Below are 20071 nucleotides of genomic sequence, written 5' to 3'. Positions count from 1 at the left end.
GGCCAGATTTGCTGTTATCCATAGTGTGTAAAGTCTCTGTTTGGGGTCTTACGCTAACCTTGATTCTTCTCCATCAAGGGAAGTGTAGTGTCGTCATAGCCAGGCTTGCAGCTCTTGGATCCTTTGGGGGTGCCAGTTGCTGTCGGCTGAGAAGGATCAAGAGGACAATGTTTCAGAAATATAGGACCAAAGTAACAAGTAACAAGTAATAAAATATAAAGATAAGGGATGCAAAGGAATCTCGCAGAAACTGTCAAGAAATGTGATGTTCAACTTCTTTAAGAAAATTGTGTTGTGCATTAAGGAAAAGAAATCTATTATTAGAACCAAATAAAAAAATGACATTATGAAATAATTTTCCTGGCAACTAGGCACAAAACTAAAGCACATGTTATCTCAAATTCTCATGCAAAAACAACAACAAAAGTACTTATGTACGAGACATTAAAATTAGTGCATTCATACAATAGAATTTAAGTAGATTTGTAAAATACAATATATATGAAGTATACATAATGGCACATTAGCAACATTATAAAATTTGATATTTAAAAAAAAACTCCAAACAGAAATACTTTTTTATTTTTTCATTCATTTATTACAGTTTTTTCTTTAGATTTTGGAGTGAAATGCAAACCGGACATTTATTCATTTGATTTACTCTTCAATACTTTACCATTTGGCATTAGAATAAGTGAGAAATCAGTGCTCCGCTCTACCTGGAAGTGCGTTTTATTCCAGCCATCCTTGGTCAGGCCATTTCTCAGCTCCTTATAGCTCCAAACCGTCTGTAGTACATGGGAAGCAGCTTTGGTCTCCCTTGCAGACTGACTGCAATGCATAAACATGCAGGGAAAGAGAGTTATGAGGAAGCCAGAGCCCATCGGAATAACTCTCAAATTCAAAGTCATCTATTCCCCTTCCAGCATCGTGAAGTCACTACGGCACCAATCTCCAACCCCTGTGGCCACAGATTTCTCTCTTTTCACTTCATTAGCTTTTCCTGTGATCCTCACTTAATTACCAGGAGCCTCCGACTTCAAAGCCACATCTCCAGAGTCAGAAAGAGAAGGATAGAAGCAGTGTAGCCACTCTCCAGTCAAGCATGTACTCTTTAAAAAGTTAATCTCTCACAATCAATATTTAGTTTTGGGTAAAATCACAGTATAAATGATGTGAAGTTTTAAATGAGGTCACACGTGGAAAGGAAGGAGGAGGTTTGTTTAACATATGGCTTACTCTCTGTTCTTGCTGCTTTTGATATCTACAGCACTACACCATTTAATATTCAGTTTTTCACATGCATATATTAAAGATGACATGTGTGGTGATAAAAATAAGACACTTCAAAGAGCAGCAACTCTTGTTGCTGTTTTTCTCTGCGAGTTGAGGAGGACCCAAATTAATGGAAGATGTTTGCACAGATCAAAAACCTGTTGTTGGTGTACACACATCACTAAGTGAGCCTTAAGAAGTCATAGTTGCTTGAAGAGGATGTACTGTAGATAGTTGGCTTGATTCATTTTATACTCTTAAGCTCTTACTCTTTTTATAATCTTATTAAATATACTCTTATTTTTATTTTAAAAATAACTTAAGCAGAAATCAGAATGGAGTTTACAGTGTGAATATAGCTTAAGGGCCCTATTTTAACGATCTGAAACGCAAGTATCAAACGCGAAACGAAAGTAACTTTGTGGGCGGATCTCGGGCGCTGTTGGTATTATACCGCTGGGATAAATGACTCTTGCGCCCGACGCAAATCAAAAATGGGTTGGTCTGAAGTAGCTACATTACTCATAGGTGTGGTTTGGACGTAACGTGAAATAATCAGAGCGACATCTCACATTCCCTTTAAAAGCAGGCGCGCTTGTTCCATGGCGGATTGCTATAATAACGGCGGATTTGCCAGGCGTACGCCAGGAGCGGTTCACAGCCGAGGAGACTAACGTTCTCGTCAGGGCCGTAAAAGACAGAGAAGTGACATTGTATGGGGATGGGAGAAATCCACCCAAATTAGCTTCGGTGAAACAGGCATATAATAATTTGGGTAAATGTGTAAGCTAGATTTATGCCTATTTTTTCACATCTTCATGGACACCACAATGATTTCCCTTGTGTGGAATATTTTTCCTTGTAATTATGTATGGTTTGCAAAAATGGCAACTGCTGCGTCTGTGTAGATGAGAGAAGCAAAGTGTATGCGCGTTGTGCACATGCTACATTATGGCTAAGCATGCGCCCTTAAAATAGCATCTGAATAAAGCGCCACTGACTTTAGACTAGGTTTTTCCTGGTCTGTGGAGGAATTGTTTTCTGAAACTGCAAAATAGCACCAGGGAACATTTGTGCCGGAACACACCTCCTCTTTTCACTGAACCACCCCCGGGAGCACAAGTTCATTCCCTAATTTACCGACGTGCGTCTGTGGAGGGAAAAGTCTGCTGTGCGCGGGTGCAAAATAGGAATGATACATGCGTCGGTGTACAAAGTCAATTGCGCTGGGTGCAAGATAGGGCCCTTTATGTGATAAAAAAGAAACCATACTGCATCATGGTCAGTGCTCCATTCACTTCCTACCTGGTCCTGTTGATGGCCACAAGTTTGTCGATTGCTTGTGCAGTAATGAGAGAGCGGGCGTTCTCAGAGCTGTCAGTGATGATTTCATGGATGGTGTTGAGGATGGCCACCACTGTGTCCTCCTCCAGGTTCTTGGCTGGCCGCTGCTGTCCGCTGGGCAGGTTGCTGACCAAGTCCCTCATGGCGTAACTCCCTGAGGATGATAGTACAAAAGAATGATAGATTCGGCTCTGGAAAAGAGCAAAACAAGTTGCAGAAACCCAGAAGCAGAATATAATTGTGCCACAGCGTAAACACTGATTTGTATTCATAATCTTCTACATATCAGGTTCATTAACATTAACTGTTGCCTTCTGGGTAAAAATCTAATGAAATAATTTAAGAGCACAGAGTAACAGTTTATTTTTTTATTACATTTTTTGTTTTACCAATTTTGTTGTACAAATACTACTCACATTTAGCCATGATTCATTTATTTTTCAAGCTACACTAATGATTCAAAAGTTTGGGGGCAGTAAGTTTTTTTTATTTAAATAAGTTAATACTTTTATTCCACAAAGATGCATTAAATTGATCGAAAGCAACAGTAAAAACTTTTACATTGTTACAAAAATATATATATTTCAAATAAATGCTGTTCTTTTGAAATATCGGTTTATCAAAGAATCCTGAAAAAAATATCAGTTTCTACAAAAATAACACAACGGTTTTCAACATTAATAATAAGAAATGTTTCTTGAGCAGCAATGATTTCTGAAGGATCATGTGAAACTGACACAGTAAACTGCTGAAAATTCAGCTTTGCCATCACAGGAATAAATTACATTTTAAAATATTTAAAAACTGACAGTTATTTTAAATTGTAATAATATTTCACAGTATTACTGTTTTTACTGCATTTTGATCAAATAAATGCAGTATTGGTCCTTCAAAGCATTTAAAAATCTTTCTGACCACAAACATTTGAAAGGAAGTGTAGGTGGCCAATATAAGAGGGGTTATAGAGATCAAGTGCTATTAAGCTGGTCATGTGATCTCAACATGTCAGACACATGAAGGTACTGCTACTACCATATAAAATAAAAAAGTTTTTATCAGGCTACTGTGATTTGTGTACATGATTTGAAACATTTTTTTTCCTAAAGTACTATTTATTAATTAGAAAAAATCTGACGGCAAGTACTATGTAAGTATATGTTTTACACAATAGGTAGAAATGATCAAGAAATGCTGCTCTTGCCTATCAGGTCTTTGTTGCGGCGATCGATGGACAGGTTCCTCAGAGCGATAGCCACAGCTCGCACCACCTTGTCTGAGTCTGAGCGTAAGAGCTCCACAAGGATTGGCAGCCCCTTCTCCTTACGCACTGTCGCCCGGATATAGTTTGACCACTGTAGAAATGAGAGGATCATACATTCTGATCAGACATTTTTCCACAGCACTCATTTCATTAAGCCAGTCAAGCAGCTCTGCAAATCTTTCATAACAGGAATATGCCTGTTTGAGTATGTGCGCAAGAAAAAGCTCCTCTATTCTGGGAAACTGCAATCCAGTAAATAGCCATTTGTCCCTGCTAGAGTTGTGTGCATTTTTCACTCCAACCCAATGAATCACAAAACCTTTGTGTGGCACAAGAAATCTCTATTTCTCAACCAGTGCCCCAAGTTGTTGCAAAACCACACCATGGCCACTAGGAGATGGTAGTGAGCCTAGAAACACATTTGCAAGAAAAGTAGGGAAAAGAATAAATTAATAAATAAAAGCTCTCAAATCCTCTTATAGACTACAGATGTGACATGTCTGTCTCCTTACAGCAGGGGTTTGTGATGCGCTTGGGACTCTGGGTTCATAAGCATGCGTGTGTCACCAGGCATAGAGATGAGGCAGGTTTGAAGCGGAGTAACCACACAGAAAAGCTGTGAGCTTATGCATGGCTGCACTTCATGTCCAAAATGGAGAAGGAAGCAGGGTCAGGGCAGTGCAGTTTAATGGGATTTACTCTTGCATTAGGTGTAGGGGGACGTGTTTATTAGAGGCATTTCCTCTTGACTTCTGCCACAAGAGAGAACAGAGCCCCACACATGACACTGTGATACAGACACGTCATACTTGTAATTAGGTATTGATTAGGAAATGTGTTCAAGGTTCATTTCAAGCAGACAGAAACAAAACATCCCAAATGAAGGTTTATGGATTTGCAGAAGACTGTTGTCAACAGAGGAAATTGAGACAATATCAGATTTCAGGACGATCAAACAAAAATCGTACCAACCCCAAAATGCAGTGTATACCACAAAATGGTATATTTAAATCTGAATAAATAATTATATTTTCAAAGGTTCTCAAAAGACTCGCATGCAAAGATTACAGAAAATAATATGCGTGATGTCATCATGACAACAGCTCTGATTATTTTATTGTATATTCTATTTCTATATTTCATTATGATTTTCCATCTGTATAAGCATAAGAATACACTAACCAGAATCTTTAATGGAACTGAATATCATGAAAATATATATTTTTTTTTATGGATCTAAATAATAATCAGTTTCCAATTCCTGGTATTTCAAAATTTGTTATGTACATGAAGATTATGAGAAGACACTCACTGTCCACTGTCCAGCGCTGAGGTTCTGTAGAGCCCCGGCCGCTGCTTCTAGCGTGTTATAGTTCTGGCTTTCTGTCAGCAGAGACAGGTAGAGTCGGACCACCTCCGGCTGATACAGTAACTCAAAACCTGCACACGTACACGACAGACACAAGACAGAATTACAGATAAAACACTGGTGTAAACAGTTGAACATAAGACACACACAGATTAGCTATGGGGTGGTAAAAATTGATTACATTTCCTTCTGCCAGTGTTGTGATGCACCTGGCGAAATGAAAAGTGGACAAAATAGCAGGGTAGGACAAACGCATGATTATCACGACAAATATATAGAGACGGAAAATCAAAGTCACTCCACTTTCACAGATACATTGAGCAATTCAATAGACAAACTGCCTAAAAAAGCCAATAGCCTGATGGACGCTTGGCTTCTTGATAGCAGCACCCCAGTGTAAGGCAATGTAATCAGGGAGTCTTTCATTAAAAATAACTTGAGGTCAGAAACCCAAAAGAAGAAGCTCCTTCTTGCTGATTCAGGGTCAGTTCCTCCAACACAATTTTGTTGGACATTTTGAGAATACCCAGTTAGGTTGGAGACATTTGCAGAGATAGTAGGGAGTGGATAATTAGGTTCCTCCTGTCTAAATGCTAAATGATGCCGGCGGACCTACGAATCACTGTATGCTACTCCCGGGATGTGACCGTTCCTGTGTGTGTGTGTTCCTTTTCATAAGCCACACTTGTTAGTACTGCAATACAAGATTTACTCATCTAACAAACACAAACGTATATAGAGAATTAGAGAAAGTTTTTCCTCTTGTATATTCCAGTGGTTTCGCTTCAGGACCAGGTTTCACACTGGACATGCTAAGTGGTGACTAAAAACAGTACCACAATTGTTTACTGTAAAAAAAAAATGTATATATATATATATATATATATATATATATATATATATATATATATATATATATATATATTCATTTAATTTGAAGACCAAGTAAAGAAAATGTAATATGTCAATATGTTCTCTAAATGTAAATGTCTAGGGAGAAACACAATTGCCCGGTTTCACGACAAGGTTTAAGTCCAGACCATAATGCATGTTTGAGCTGTTTTAACTGAAAGCAACTTGTACTGAAATATCTTAAAATATGTCAGTGCCAAAATGTTTTTTTTTTTTTTTTTTTTAAGGCAAATTTATACAAGCTACTTAAATGGCCTAATCCTGGCTTCATCTAAGCCTTGTCTGTGAAACCAGGCCAATGAGTTGTATAAACAACACATCAAAGTTTGAAAATACAACTTCTAACAGATATCCATTACTTTTTACAAATTCACACTGCAAAAAAAAAAGGGAAGTTCTTCCTCAATTTAGTTGTCTTGTTTCCCAGTGCAAATGACAAAAGATTCTTAAAGAAATATGCATTTACTGGAGATACAAAATGACATAAAATATGAAATATATTTTTTTCTGTGAAATATATCAAAATTAAGTGAGTTTATGCTTAAAACAAGAACAAATATCTGCCAATTGGCTCAGAAAAATCAACTTAATTCAAAGAAAAGTCAGTTTATAAATCATTAACAGATATTTGTTCTTGTTTTACATAAACTACACTACACCTAATTTTGTTTATTTTTTCAAGGCACACTTTTACATTTGCATCTCAAGAAAATCTATCTTGATTCAAAGATGTTTAGATATTTGTATTGGAAAATAGGACAAGAATACTGAGGAAGATATACATTTTTTTGCAATGCATGCAACATTTAATGCCATGACATTATGAATAAGACTTTCTGCTCTGATTTAAGGCCTTAATTTGTTTATGGGTCAATAAGACTTAAGATATTTGTAAGACCAGCAGAAACCCTGATTTGCTCACCATCACTTTGTTACAAACCTTTATGTCTGTATTTCTTCTGTGGAACACAGATAAAAATTTTTTGAAGAATGTTTCAAATGTTTTTGTCCAGACAATGCAACCAAAAAAACAAAATAAAACAAAATAAAAAACATGTCCAAAACAGCATTGGACCCTACTGAGTTTCACTGTATGGAAAAAATAAACTTACTAAACTAAAACTAAATCTTACAAAGTATCTTCTTTTGTGTTCCAGGTTTGGTTCCAGGTTTGGAACAACCCAAGGCTGAATAAATAACAACAATTTTAATTTTGGGGTGAACTATCCCTTTGATATTAATAAATACCCACTGAGAGTTTCAACATTTTAGTTCTATGTCTGGGTCTGAGAATAACCATTTAGTTTAAATTTTCAACTGTGCAGCCACCGCACATCCATCATGCACAGTCTTGGTGTAATGCTCGTCATAAAGTGCACATGAACTCTCTCCATGACTTGGCCTGGGCAAGCATTACACCAAGGCTGAGCATGACAGATGTGTGGTGGTTCAACAGGCAGTCTTCATTTTCACTGCCACGTCAAGATAGAGGAGTCTGGAGAAGTTCAAAGAAACCTGAATAATGATATTCATACAAAGGCAGCAAAATAGCAATGTGGTGTAACTCAGTAACACGTCTGAAATGAGTATGCACTGTGGTGGAGAGCAGAAAAAGATGGAAGAGCTGACATACTAATGCATGTTTGCTGGTGTACAACTGCATTATAAAAGCTCAGTCACTGCCTGGCCCATCTGCACTTTCTAAATGTGCACCTAACACCTATAATTTAGAGAGGGAAGAGTGGCCTGCAGGATGTGGGCTGCTCACTATACATTTTTATTTCTGTCTGACTGATGGTTTGAGTGAAATAACTGTCCTCAGCTTTTTTGTGTGTGTGTAGTTTCCACACATTCACAACCTCAATTACCATTTAAGGCTATTTCAAGTGTTTCTCCTCCCCACTGCTTTAAAATTCCTCTGGAGTGTGTTACTGTACTAAGCAAAAAGACAGCAGAGAAGCCATAGAGAGTATGTACAGTATGGATTAGCTCAGGCATGTGTTTACATCAGTCTTATGCCTTTTAACACAAAGTCATAAGTCACAGTCATTCAGATACAGAGCTGTATACTCTCTCTGACAACAATTGCATTCCCTAATCTCTCTGTCAAAATTGAGTTAACATCGAAAAACCTAAATGCTTCATATTGTGGAAAGATGATTGCCTGCTAGTTTAGCTTTAACCCAAGCCAGTCAATAAACACAAAATCAGCTAATTAAATCAGATTTGCCTTGTGGGGAAATGGCGGACAGATTTATCACTGCAAATGGAGATTGTTCTCTGTGTATGACTGGCGTCTGTGTTAAACCCTACCGCAAAGTTCATGTCATACCCATGACAGCCCTTTGATATCCGGGAGTCTGTCCACTTTCCCCTCCTCGCACAATTCTTGGAGGCCGGATTTGCCTCTGAGTAGTAGTTACGAAACAGCACACTTTAAGCTGTGATTAGGGATTAGTTGGAAAAAAACGTTCCTCCTTCAGAGAGAGAGAGAGATGGAGAGAGAGAGAGAGAGAGAGAGAGAGAGAGAGAGAGAGAGAGAGAGAGAGAGAGAGAGAGAGAGAGAGAGAGAGAGAGAGAGAGAGAGAGAGAGAGAGAGAGAGATCAAAACAGCAGGAGATAAAATATCTCAGCTCTGCAAATATCATTGAATCTTGTCAGGATCCAACATCTACTTCTTTGAACAAAGTGAGAACCATGCTTTAATGTTGAATACATTGAATGAGCTGTCATAAACATAAACGTCCAAGCCACTATACACATAAAATAAACGCTTCACAAACGGATAAAAGAAACATCCACATGTCACCCTGGTGCCTTATTACGTATGTAATTTGCAATCCCAAGGGAAAGAGGAAAGGGATCATGAGCATGATTCAGAGAGACACACTCTTGCTTTTGCAATGATAATCTGGGTCAATAATGGTCAACTATAATTAGTGAGTGATACCAAGAAACAACCCTAACCCGTGAGAGGATAAGCAGTATGGAGAATGGAAGGATGGAACATTAAATAATATATACATTAATAACCTTAGAGTGGACATAAAAGAGGTATTCACCACATCATTAAATAAAGGACACAATAAATAAATGAAAAATGCAAGATGTTGCTCAGCCTTTAGCTGTTGTGAGAGATACAAAATTGGTCTTCTCGGTTATACTGTACCGGATATAGTATATGTCTTTTCGGTTTTCAAAAAAAACAAACACAAAGGTATATACTTGAATTTGTGAATGCAGATGATGAGAAAGAAAGAAAGAAAGGATTCTCCCCTGATGCGTCTCCAGAGGGAAAATGATGTCCATTCAACAACAAGCGGGCCTGAATGACAGTCTACCTTTGGAACAGACTCCACACTTACGCTTTATGTGATGGCTTATTGAATCAACAAAGTGGTAGGAACTTCAAATGCCAACAGACAGCACCAAAAGGAAGGTGGTAATGGCTTGCAGTCAACATCACAGCATCCGTGCTCATACGGGCTGCCCGTGGAGACAGGAAGTAGGGTAGTCTGCAGGGAATAGGATGCACCAACAAAGCACCTTTCTTTTCTTTTTCATTCTGAACCCCTCATCCCTCCACAGGCCACTGGAACAGAATGGACAAGCCTGTCAAATATTTTATTTCCTCTGGAAATGCTTCTTTATAGGTTGAGAGCCTTTGGCCAGCACTTAAAATGGTCTGGTTGATTCCTAAAAGTGGCTTCTCCCTCTCATCTATGTACTCTGGCTGGCCAAATCTCACTGTGACATCCCAGACCAGACCGGCTGCTGAAACCAGCTTGTCACAGCTCACCCAAGGAGGTCTTTTTGCTTTGCTTGTCCTCATGAATTGTATTATGTGGCGTGTCAGTCTTCAAACTGCCCTTAATATTGAGGTTTTCCCTCTCTATTCATCCACTCCCTTCACACCATCCTTCAACTTACAAAACCCCCCAGATTTAATGACTTTTCTATGTAAATAATGTTGAGACTGTAGTATTGAACTAGAAGATACTATCCTTACCAGGACCGACCGACAGCTATAATGCACTTCACATTATTTCTCCAGGTTCCTGTGGGTTTTAAACTCGATGGGCCTTTAAACTCTGTTTATTTGAGGCACAAAGATTGCCAAGACTAGATTTTTAACAGCTGTGAAACCTTTTTAGTGGCTATCTATTAAAGAATTGTTAAAAAGAATGCACTGTGGAGTGAATGAATAAATGTCCTTGTAATAATCCATGTTTATACGTGTAGATGGTGATAGAGTAGACACTGGCATGAGAATCTTGTGTCTGAAATTATGAAAAAGATATCCTTAATTTCATATTTTCCAGATTAAAAACCCTGAGAGGTTGAATTTGTCAAAACCTTGATCAATCTTCCATGAACCAAAATAACGGTAGCTGCTAAACTGATTCTGAGAGATTCATTGAGATATCGGTGCGAGGGAGAGGAAATTGAATTGCATCATTGAATTATAAAAGATCTAGAGGTCAGATAAAGCCCTGAATTAACCCTGCCTCTTCTTTAAACAATAGTTAGATAGCCCAGGGTAGAGGTGTGTGATTGAATAGGATTGAATAGCATTGTAGGAGACAAGGAAATAAGCTGCTCTATGTATAAAGTTCAACAGTCGAGCTGAAAAAGGAAGAGGAGTAGATGATCACACACCAGCACTTCAAAACAACCATCGCTTCAATCTCCCAGGCAACCAACCGTCCAACCATACCAGCAAATCTATTCATTAAAGAGTGAGAGAGTAAACAAGAAGAGAGACAAACATCTAGGTGACAGTAAATAGAGAATATAGATGCTTCATTTAGCTCTGATCCAAAACCTACTAAGTTCTACCTAGATAGTATTTTAAGGCATCAGACAGAGGTGCACTTTGGATGTGAAAGCCGTTTGAAAAGTACTTTCAGGCAACTTTATGCTACTTTCAAAAAGCCCAATTTTGGTCAGGTACTAAGGCAGCATGCCATGTATCCTTCGCAGGAGTGGAATGGTAAAAATGTGAAAAAACGTATCCAAGACGAGAGAAGTGCCTACTATATACACTATTGTTTAAAAGTTTGGGGTAGTTAAGATTTTATATATTTCATATATTTTTGAGTCCCTTATGCATTTATTAGATTAAACACTGAAAACATTAAAGCAACACCAAAGCACTTTTCCTCTTCAGTCCCCCTACAGGTTGGAAGCGGAATTGTCAATTACCGCTGTCATAAATAATTTAGTCTACCGTCGCACGCATACTATTTGTTTATCCAGCACCGGCTTTGGAAATAACGATGTCCACAGACAAGGTAGAGTATGTTGCATGGTTTTATGAAAGTATGATGTATTGCGACATCAGAAACGAAGAGAAACAAAATAATGACATTGCTTGTTATTTTTTTTTGTTGCTATTGTAACGCTTGCCGTAAAGCAAGTCAAATTTGTAGTTTCTTATGTCTCATTCGAACTACAGATCCGCTACCCGATCTGGCAAACTTGCATAGTGCGGTTATAGCCGATAGAGGGTCGCAGAGCGAATGCAGAAGTGCCGTGCACCCTGTTACGAGTTGATGAACCACTGAAACGATTATGGAAACATTATTTTAAGGTACAAAAGAATCTTTGGTGTTGCTTTAATATTGTGAAATATTTTTAGATTTTGAAAAACTTTAAAATAATTAATTTATATTTTTAAATATATTTTAAAATGTTATTCATTCCTGTGATGGATATAATGTCACTGTCACTTTTGATTGAATAAATATATTAATAAAAATATTTACTGACAGCAAACTTTTAAATTATTTTATAAATATTTCACCCAATATTTGTGTAAATGTGTATTTTATGTTTATTAAAGTCTCCTGTGTGGTACATATAAGAAGCGCTAGGTGGGTAGTTGCTGCCAATTGCTGTTAAATTGAGAGGCTAGCGTGAAGGCTATGCCAAAGCATCCTGGGGGAAAAAAAGCTAAGGACAATAAAACCTTATTTTAAAAAGGTTACAGGCTACATTCTAAGTCTCACATCTTTAGAGCCATTTTTGGGGTTCACCTTGAGCTCAGGATCATTTAACTTTCACACAGATACAAGTGGCAGCTCGTGCAATGTATTGAGAATGAAGGGAGAAAGAGAAGGCATGCAGAACGCACAGCTAAAGCACTTAACATGAGACGTGCTGTGAGGTGTGCTGCAAACTCACACCACTGTTGTTATGATCTCACTATATGATAATGACACAACTAATTCAAATGGTTAGCAACACAAAAGTACAAATTGCCCGGTGAATACACCATGAATAAATTTAACAGATTAAATAGGACAGAGGCATTATACATACTGATGTCAAATCGGTGAAAGAGAGATGCCTACAGGCTAAAAACACATGGCTGATGTAGATTGTGATTTTATGAAAAAACAGTTTTGTCAAAATTTTTCCACAGATCATATTTTTCTTCAATCGTCTATCTAGTCTGACAGCCAATACGCCCAGGACTGAAACAAACACTGAGTTTCATTGGAACAAGACAAAACTCAAGCGTTGTTTGAACAGTCTGCTATGAATTCTCATGATGGCATCTGTCATTTTTTGATGCTGCTCATGACTACATACAGACAACACAGACGCATGTTGGGTTTCCATTGGGAACTTCCCATCTAGATTTTTGGGATTTTTTTTCTGTATATTCGATCCCCTAACCCTACCCCTAAACACAACCCTTACAGAAAACGTTCTGCATTTGTACATTTTCAAAAAACATCACTTAGTATTATTTATAAGCTGTTTTCCTCATGAGGACCAAAAATGTCCCCACAAATACAAGGATTTCGAATATTGGCATCTTTGTGGAGACATTTTGTCCCCATGATGTTGGGTTTACCAGGACCATAGATACACACAATCTTATAAGCTGCCTTGCTGCCAACATATGTCTTCTAAGGCAGCATCCTAACTGTCATATAAGTTTCATGAGTGACCAATGTGGAACGCCTTACATATGAAACTCCTTATGCAACAAAACTTGACTTGCAAATGATGTCAATACAGTTATATATAGATATAAAAACAGTTTGTTTATAATATATTTTAATGGAATATATACAAATTTAAGTAGGCCTATCAATAGTTTAAACATTAGAATCTGCATTTAATCATGTATAGTGCTTATAATTAAATCATATTTATAGATCATAGTCGCATTTTTTTTATAATTTCTTTTCTTTTCCTCAATAGATTACATTTGTCTTGTCCGCATTCTGGGATTACTTTGTTTTGAAGGATACATACATTATTATGCTGTTTTAAAATTTGGCTATCTTAGGAGGCAGCATAATTAAGTTGCTTACTTTTGGAACAGCATTGGAAGCGCACAAATGATGCCTTAAGATGCTGACTCTGTAGGCAGCTTACTAACCTTTGGAACAGAGCAACAGAGTTTAAATTGTGTGTATGCAACAGCAGCAGTCTTGCAGTCTCTATTTTTTGTTTGCAATCCTCCTCCTCAAACCTTCATCTGTTTCTCTGTTTCTCCCTTACACCCTCTCTCTCTTTCTAGCTGCATAGTGTCTTTGTTAGGCTTGTTTGAGTCATTGCAGGGATGTCGGTAGCGGATGATGTGTCTGATCTGCTTTGCCTGGAGAAGGATGTCCCTTTGCAGGCTTGATGTCATATCCCATTCTTCACGACCCACCTTCCTGCCATCCCATACTCGAGCACATGATAAATAATCACACGCTCCCCGTTTCTCTCTCTCTCACATGCTCTACATCTTTTCTTTTTTCCCTGTGTCTTCATCTCGCATCCACAAGTCCTCTGACGCCTCATTTTTCACTGGCACAAAGAAACATGGCCAGTGTATGCCAGAAATTATAATCTCAGGAATAAAGCCCAGTCCTCAGACACGCTCTGTCTTCCTCTTCTCGCTCCAGCATTTTGCAAATGACAGTAGTTTTCACTTTAAAAAGTTCATTTATAAAATGGCATGTTTGCAAAACAGGAAACAATAAAGGCTGGCAGCTCTTTTTATGTAGACGCCACTGACGGTTTGCCTAGTAATCTGTGCCTAATTGCATTCAAGTGTGTGTGTGTGTGTGTGTGTGTGTAAAGCATCTCTCTGAGAAACAGAAACATCCTCTTCTGGCTGAAAAGCAGCACACAAAGGCCCTGATGGGAGGGTAAATCTCACTCTATTCCCTCCCGGTAGTTTAATTCAGCCCTGTAATTATTGCCTAAGCCATTAGGCCAGTGAAGAATGGTTTTCTGCATCATGTACATACGCTGGGCAATATTATGCACAAGCCCTCGTCTACTCAGCTAGACTCTATAGTACAATAATTGAACAGCAAAACTGATAAACATAACTATTATTAATAGGTTTTCATAATAATAGACATTGAAAAACAAGCCCAAACAAATAATTTACTGATGAGTTTTTACAGTGGACAATGCCTAGCTCATTTTCCCATGCATTGTACCTGGACCCATCACGTACCTATTAGACACTGTCTGCTGGATTTGTTTTCACAAACAATAACACACGCGTAATGATGCATATCATCTATTACATCCATCATTAAGCTGTCTGTGGCCTTTTGGCAAGTGCTATTTGCCAGCTCTTTCAAGATATTAGTCTGATCTGGGATCAGGTGATTGCCCAAATCCAAAATCTGGGAGCCATGATAGATAATTCACTCAAACCATAATAGACCCTGCATGTCCATCGATGACTCAAGTCCAATGGCCAAAAAGTGAGGTGTGACAACACTGCTGGAAGAGCTTGATCCTTGCACCTGATCCTTATTGTTCCCTGCCTCTGCTACCATCAATCTAGGGCTGAATAGCATTCTAAAATACTACTTTTTTGTACATTTTATATGGCAGAAATAGTAAGAGTAGTATGCTAGTATGCTGTTCCGAATTCAGCCTACTGCTGCTACTTCTCTCAAAGAGTTTAAAAAAAAGAAAGAAAAGAAATGAATACTTTCATTCAGCAAGGATGAATAAATGCAACCTTTGTGAGCATAAGAGACTTTCAATTAATCCATTCCAATCCAAAGTCAAGTCTTCATATTTGGGATTTACACTGCAAAAAATGAGAGTATTTTAAGTTAAGTTTTGTACATTTTATATGGCAGATATAGTAAGAGTAGTATGATAGTATGCTGTTCCGAATTCAGCCTACTGCTATTACTTCTCTCAAAACCGTTTTTTTTTAAAGAAGAAATTAATACTTTCAATCAGCAAGGATGAATAAATGCAGCCTTTGTGAGCATAAGAGACTTCTTTAAAAAACATTAAAACCTCTTATACCCAAAACTTTTGAAATGCACTGGGGCTGCGTTCAAAACTTTTAGTTAGTCAATGACTTAACAGACAAGTTTTATAGACTTTGAAGACTTTTGTATTCAAGTGAGCTTTAGATATTCCCAAGAACATATTTCATGACTATAGTGCTTATGTCTTGGTAGAAATTGTAAATATTTTTCATAACTGTCTAAATCATAAGTTGAAAATAATGAAAAATTGGCATTTATGAATTCATATTTTTCTTTCAACAGCGCCATCAAACTCCATCACATTTTTATTCTTTCCACCAACCAACCACTGATCTGCACACAGTGGGATGCCATTGGCAGTAAAGGATGGATCTATGCTGATTGCAAAAATCAATCAGTTGAAGATATCTTAACATAACTTAACATAATAACAATCCGTTTTTTAGGGAAATTTGTTTTGGCCAATACAGGTGAAGCTGCATAACAAGATACCCACATCAATAACAATCACACAGTCGTGTTCCTTGCAGTAGGAGTTTGATAGCCTTGTAGCCAAAGAAACAAAAGAGTTTTATAGCGGTTAAAACACTGGGATAAAAAAAAACATCATATTTTTCTATTTTTTTCTAATAATTTCTCATGTTTTGGACAAAGTCCTGGTGACCCAGAGGCCCAGGTATGGTGTGATATTGCCTGGTCATCACTAAGACAATGAAAATTACCAACACCAGGACTCAGGCCCCTTTTGGTCATAGGTCCCTCCAATTATCAAATTTTAATTCTGAATTTAAAATCAAAGCAACCACTGTCTGCTTTTCCCCTCATCACTGTAATACAAATGACGCAAACCTGCACAACTTTCATATTCAAAGACAGTTCAAAGATCAGCATTTCTGCTCAGAAAGGCTTTGAAAACATCCTGATTCTTTCCACGACTGACTCTCTCTGTCTCGTACTGCCTCTCAGCACCATGCCACATAAAAGCTGCTGGTCTTTTGTTGATCACGAGCTGTGGTACAATAGAATCAATATTGTCATCAGCGGGTGGGATAATGATTGGCAAGCGACAGGATGCCACTGCCAGTTTTCTTACATAGACTGGCACCTCCATGGGTGGCATCTCTGGCGTACACCCAGAAAATTCAGATTTTTTTTCATCACCCCAGACTCAGAACATGAAAGGCAAGCTGCCAAGATATGTGTATCTTTGATAAGAACTGGGTAACTGTTAAACTATATTAAGACCACCTAATGAGTACTAAAGTAAGCATTTCGGTGTGTGTCTCCAACTAGACTATGATGATGAGCAGCTGCAGTCATCTTCGTGCGATTTTGTTTTTACTCACAGTCCACTATCAAGAGTATGTGATTTTTGACACCGTACTGTTTGTGACATGATCTGGCTGCTACATTCCACATGGGCGGATGAAGATACTGCAAGAGGATGGAAACTTAACACTACCCAGACGGGGTGGAATGATTGTCCTTTTTCAATACAACTTGTTCTCTGTATTAAATTAAAATGCTTTCAAACTAACTTAATCCATTCCAATCCAAAGTCAAGTCTTCATATTTGAGATTTACACTGCAAAAATGTAAGTATTAAAGTTAATTTTCAAGAAAACTATCAAAATATCCCTAAAAAAGATACATTTATTTGAGAAGCATATTAAGATGAGTTTTTTTTTAGAGAATAATCTTGTTATAAGCACACATTTTACTCATAATGAGGGTAGTTTATGATAACCGGCAAGAATAATACAATTATTAAATAAAGATATTAAAATAAAAAAAATATTTCAAGATATATACTGTGAAAATTAATCTTACCTTACACAAGTTGCTAAGTAATTTACAAGAAAAAAGATACATAAAAAAGATGAATAAACATAGGATGTTTAGACATTTTTACTGGAAAACAAGACTGAAATACTGATGTTATCATTATATATGTTATACTGATATGAGAAAATGTTTTTACGCAGTGCAGAAGTACTTTTCAGATTTTCTTTTTTATTTCAAAGTCACCGAGGCGTCTCACAGCATGTGGGAGAAAGACAGTGTTGACAGAACGAGGGCCAGATGAAGCATGTCAGCATAAATGTGAAATGTACAGCTCTGATAAACAGGGACATCGGTAGAGAGCTCGAGTTCATTAACAAAACATCAGTGAAAAATATGGCAGCTTCAGATTTCGAGCAGAATATCTAATCCCAGCAGAGACAGTTTCCTAATGGAGGACTCGAACGGATAACACAAATGGATTTCTCAAGTGTAGATTGCTGTAAAACATCCCAATTAAGAATGTTGTTCTTGTTAAGAAGCTCTCTAAATTCAATGGTGGGTTCAACAACACAGCCGCCAGGCACGATGGCAAGATGCTGTTCATAAGTGAGCCGTCTGTACCGCTCAGCTCTGTTTGGAGAACACGTAAATCTCCATACCGGGCGAGCTGTCAACAGGCAACAGAGGCAAATTAAATGAGATATGGAGCAATGCAATGAAAGGCACACACATCTCTTCAGGAGAAGACTAAGAAAGCGTATGGCCTGTATGTGTTGTATTACCTCGGGAGAACTAGTCTAATGTACAAACAACCCCATGTATATTTTGTGATGACAATTCTACAATGAAAAAAAGATTAATCTCTATAATTAAAAAGTCTTGAACAGGGAGCTCTAAAAGGTATTACTACACTCTAATCAACAGGCAAATACACAAAGTATGAATTTATTAGAAGCTGCTGAGATGGCACTAAGCAACTTCACTAAACAGCCACTTCAGTTTCAACACAAAATCTTTCTTATGCACTAACCACTAACAATTCAGGTGCTAAATGCGGAAACAGTGAAACAGGCGGAAAGTTTTAATTTAAACAAAATTTGGTGTATGTTTTCCTTTGAAACAATTTTCACTCAAAAAATTGCAAAATTTGACAAATAATTACGAAGAAACGGCAATCTACACGTTGAATTAAACATGCAATTATGAGGTAGAAAGACTGCAATAGTATTTTCTTGTAAAATGTAATCCAATAATCTGTTTTATGTACAACTTTAAAAAAAAATTTTTTTACAGCTACACGATTATGAACATGAAAACAAAATCCTTCGAAGGTGAAAAGTATAGAAGAATCATAAATAAGCTTTCATTCATTTATCTATAAAGCATCTACTTTATTATAATTGAAATTTGACTATTTCACAACATTTTTGTGTCCTTTATGGTCATTATAGTGTAGTAATTAGTGTCGCAAAATGCTAACATAAAAAAAATTATTCAATTGTGAGTCTAGTCACCAGTGCGCTTCATGCAAGCTGTTTCCAAATCAGTCACTTAAAATGTACTATTTTGAATAGGATACTGCCTTTAAGTATCCACCTAAAGAGCAGACATCTGTAAACAAGTTGGACTCTGTGTAAAGCGTGCTGCTCAGGGGCAGGAGGAACCACAGCGGAACACAGTCAACATGATTCATCATCATTTCCTCCACCTGATGTCACCATGTTATGGGAATCAGAGAGCTTAAAAAAAGCAATAAGCCAGAGAAGGGGGAAAAAATGACATGTAATTAATTCAGTGTCTTCATCTCTCACAAGACTCTGTTATGGTGGTTTTATGGAATGCTACAATGGCTTCACTGCATTGTTTAAATTAAGAGCTAAGAAACACAATAGGCGTATTAATAGTCACCTTCTGTAACCTCTAGAGCATAGTAAATGCCATTTCAGTTAACACCAAAGAACATGTACTCATTAGCTCTGCTCCACAACCTAGTGAACTGCTTTAAAAGGATCATAGGCACACTCATGACACTAGAGGTCACATCAAGGTCCATTGCCTACTGTCAGTATTGTAGCAATGTATGAAGCACAGCTCATACAGGAGTCACTTTCAAATCAAGCAGCTTTATGTTGGTCAACACACTTAATCCATGTGACCAACTTGAATTTGAACATGAAATCCCTGATTGCATTCGTACTGAAATGACAGTAGGACAGCATTCCATTTCAGTGAGCTTAGTGGGAAACATTATGTAATAAAAAAAAAATAAAAAATCTATATTATAGATATCTATAACACTACAATTATACAACACAATTAGGATACAGCCTCGGAAGTCAGCTGCCTATGTAGGCAGTAGACAGCGAGCTCATAGTATTTTGGAAAAAAACCCATTGTGCCCTCACTGTCATTCTTATCTCCCTCAGAGAATCCTTAATTAATTCTCTCCTGTCTCTTTTTCCATGCAGTGAGAAGCCTTTATTTCTTTAATGGCGTGTAGTTTTCCAACAGGTCCTCTTTGAAATCAAATTATCGAGGCATAAAAGGCAACAAAGATGCTCAGTGAATAAACCATGGCTGTGCGTCTCAGGTTTAGCTAAGCGACCAAAATCCCTCAATACTCTTAGCTGTCACAGCAGCCTCTCAAGCACACGGTTATGATGTATGGATATATCACACAGAGAGAGAGAGGCTCAGAATAGATGCAAACTCAGTTACCCTGTTCTATTTATTGCATCTTAATCCCCATCTGACATCAGATCAGACTTACTATTCATCTGATCTCCTGCCTTTTCTCAACCCTAATCCTATTCTCATGGACAAATGTGAATCCTTGTGTATTCATTACTTCTCAGCAAAGAGATT

The 20071-nt window shown here is 37.5% G+C and overlaps 1 protein-coding gene across 50 annotated transcripts in view; it reads right to left on the bottom strand.

Moving 5' to 3' along the window:
* arvcfb (ARVCF delta catenin family member b) overlaps positions 1–20071 on the bottom strand; it is a 198877-nt gene that overhangs the window by 8136 nt on the left and 170670 nt on the right. For all 50 annotated transcript variants that reach the window (XM_079870339.1, XM_079870347.1, XM_079870342.1 and 47 more), the window contains 5 exons: positions 5193–5320; positions 3821–3971; positions 2581–2773; positions 720–831; positions 59–146 (listed from right to left, as the gene is read on the bottom strand). In XM_079870339.1, the coding sequence (XP_079726465.1) occupies positions 59–146; positions 720–831; positions 2581–2773; positions 3821–3971; positions 5193–5320 (672 nt within the window). The remainder of the gene's footprint in view (positions 1–58; positions 147–719; positions 832–2580; positions 2774–3820; positions 3972–5192; positions 5321–20071) is intronic.

Source organism: Squalius cephalus, assembly GCF_949319135.1.
Source record: "Squalius cephalus genome assembly, chromosome: 5".
Classification (NCBI taxonomy): domain Eukaryota; kingdom Metazoa; phylum Chordata; class Actinopteri; order Cypriniformes; family Leuciscidae; genus Squalius; species Squalius cephalus.
This window is presented reverse-complemented; position numbering and strand designations above follow the sequence as displayed.